The following is a 2,716-nucleotide window of genomic DNA, read 5'->3' as shown; positions in this document are numbered from 1 at the left end:
TTATCATGTATGAATATCTCTTAATATGATATATATACATTAAATGTCTTTACAACGATAATCGTTACATATATGTCTCGTTTAAAAATCATTAAGTTAGTAGTCTTGTTTTTACATATGTAGTTCATTGTTAATATACTTAATGATATGTTTACTTATCATAGTATCATGTTAACTATATATATATCCATATATATGTCATCATATAGTTTTTACAAGTTTTAACGTTCGTGAATCACCGGTCAACTTGGGTGGTCAATTGTCTATATGAAACATATTTCAATTAATCAAGTCTTAACAAGTTTGATTGCTTAACATGCTGGAAACATTTAATCATGTAAATATCAATCTCAATTAATATATATAAACATGGAAAAGTTTGGGTCACTACAGCGAGGTTCTTAACTGAAACCGCTCCTCAAGTTGAAGGGGAACAAGATGCTCAAACTGTGAGCCCGGTTCAGGCTTGGAGTCATTCTGATTTCTTGTGCCATAACTATGTTTTGAATGGCATGGTTGATTCACTTTATAATGTGTACTGCAAAACAAAGACTGCCAAAGAATTATGGGAGTCTTTAGAACGCAAGTACAAGACTGAGGATGCGGGTACCAAGAAATGGGTGGTGGCTAAAAGCTTGGAGTTTATGATGATTGACTCAAAGACTGTTATGAGTCAAGTCCAAGAACTGCAAGTCATCATTCACGATATACATGCCGAAGGTATGGTGATTAGTGAAGGATTCCAAGTTGCAGCGGTAATCGAGAAATTACCACCAAGTTGGATGGATTTCAAGAATTATCTTAAGCATAAGCGAAAGGAAATGACCGTCGAGGACCTTGTGGTCCGTCTTCGAATTGAGGAAGACAACAAAGTTGCTCTTAAAAAGAGTTGTACCCCTAGTTCAGCAAAATTGAATGTTGTTGAATACGGTCAATCCTCGAGAGGTAACAAAGGCAAAGGAAAGGCTGAGAATAAGTACAAGGGGAAAGGGTCTAAGCTTGGACCAAAAGGTGGTGTCATGAAGAATAAATTTCAATGCACGTGCTATAACTGTGACCAACCGGGTCATCGGGCGAGTGAATGCAAGAAGCCCAAGAAAGAGAAATTGCACCAAGCGAATATGGTTGAGGATGTTGAAAACCACGTGGCTATGATTTCTGACCTCACAGTGATGATCTCTGATGAAATGTCCCGTTCATATTGATTATAAACGTTCCATATTAATTGATTTCGTCGCGAGGTTTTGACCTCTATATGAGACGTTTTTCAAAGACTGCATTCATTTTTATAACAACCATAACCTTTATTTTATCGATAAAGGTTAAAAAAGCATTACGTAGATTATCAAATAATGATAATCTAAAATATACCGTTTACACACGACCATTACATAATGGTTTACAATAAAAATATATTACATCAAAGTAAGTTTCTTGAATGCAGTTTTTACACAATATCATACAAGCATGGACTCCAAATCTTGTCCTTATTTTAGTATGCAACAGCGGAAGCTCTTAATAATCACCTGAGAATAAACATGCGTAAAACGTCAACAAAAATGTTGGTGAGTTATAGGTTTAACCTATATATTATCAAATCATAATAATAGACCACAAGATTTCTCATTTTTCATAAATATCATTACACTCGCAAGTGCATAAAAATAATTCATATGTTGAACACCTGGTAACCGACGTTAACTTAATGCATAGAATATCCCCAACCTCTCGTCTTTATAATAATCTTGAAGTACTAAACCATCCATAACCTGAATGGGGGTCGTTAAGCCCAATAGATCTATCTTTAGGATTCGCGTCAATTAGGGGCCATTTCCCTAATTCTTAGGCTACCAGGCTTGAAAGGCGATATTCGGTTTAATAATCCAACCATAGAATGTAGTTTCGCATACTTGTGTCTATTTTGTAAAAGATTTATAAAACTACTTGTATTCTCATCCCAAAAATATTAGATTTTAAAAAAATGGGGCTATAACTCACTTTCACAGATTTTTACTTCGTCGGAAAGTAAGACTTGGCCACTGGTCGATTCACAAACCTATAACAAATATGTACGTATATATCAAAGTATGATCGAAATATATTCACAACACTTTTTATTACGTTTTAATGATTTAAGTGTATTAAGTCAGCTGTCCACGTTAGTAACCTACAACTAGTTATCCATAGTTTGATGTACATAAATAAATTGATATATATTATCTTGAATCAATCCACGACCCAGTGTATACACGTCTCAGGCTAGATCACAACTCAAAGTATATATATTTTTGGAATCAACCTCAACTCTGTATAGCTAACTCCAACATTACTGCATATAGAGTGTCTATGGTTGTTCCAAATAATATATATACATGGGTCGATATGATATGTCAAAACATTTGCATACGTGTCTATGGTATCCCAAGATTACATAATATATTAGAATACATGTATAATACAATATAAGTTAGCTAGGATATGATTGATATAGATTTGTTACCAATTTTCACGTAACTATAACAAGCAAAATTATCCAATCTTGTTTTACCCATAACTTCTTCGTTTTAAATCCGTTTTGAGTGAATCAAATTGCTATGGTTTCATATTGAACTTAAGTTTATGAATCTAAGCAGAAAAAGTATAAGTTTATAGTCGAAAATATAGGTTACATGTCATTTACTAAAGAGGTAGTCATTTTCGTCGAAAGAACGACATC

At 33.7% G+C, this 2,716-nt stretch overlaps 1 protein-coding gene across 1 annotated transcript; it reads left to right on the top strand.

The window, feature by feature from the left end:
- The first annotated feature begins 512 nt into the window (after window positions 1-512).
- LOC139875578 (uncharacterized) lies at window positions 513-1,205 on the top strand. The gene has a single exon (XM_071862906.1). The coding sequence runs from the start codon at window positions 513-515 to the stop codon at window positions 1,203-1,205; it is 693 nt and encodes a 230-aa protein (XP_071719007.1).
- Window positions 1,206-2,716: the final 1,511 nt, after the last annotated feature.

Source organism: Rutidosis leptorrhynchoides, chromosome 11, assembly GCF_046630445.1.
Source record: "Rutidosis leptorrhynchoides isolate AG116_Rl617_1_P2 chromosome 11, CSIRO_AGI_Rlap_v1, whole genome shotgun sequence".
Lineage (NCBI taxonomy): Eukaryota > Viridiplantae > Streptophyta > Magnoliopsida > Asterales > Asteraceae > Rutidosis > Rutidosis leptorrhynchoides.
The sequence above is the reverse complement of the archived record's forward strand: the minus strand, read 5'-3'. Positions and strand labels throughout refer to the sequence as shown.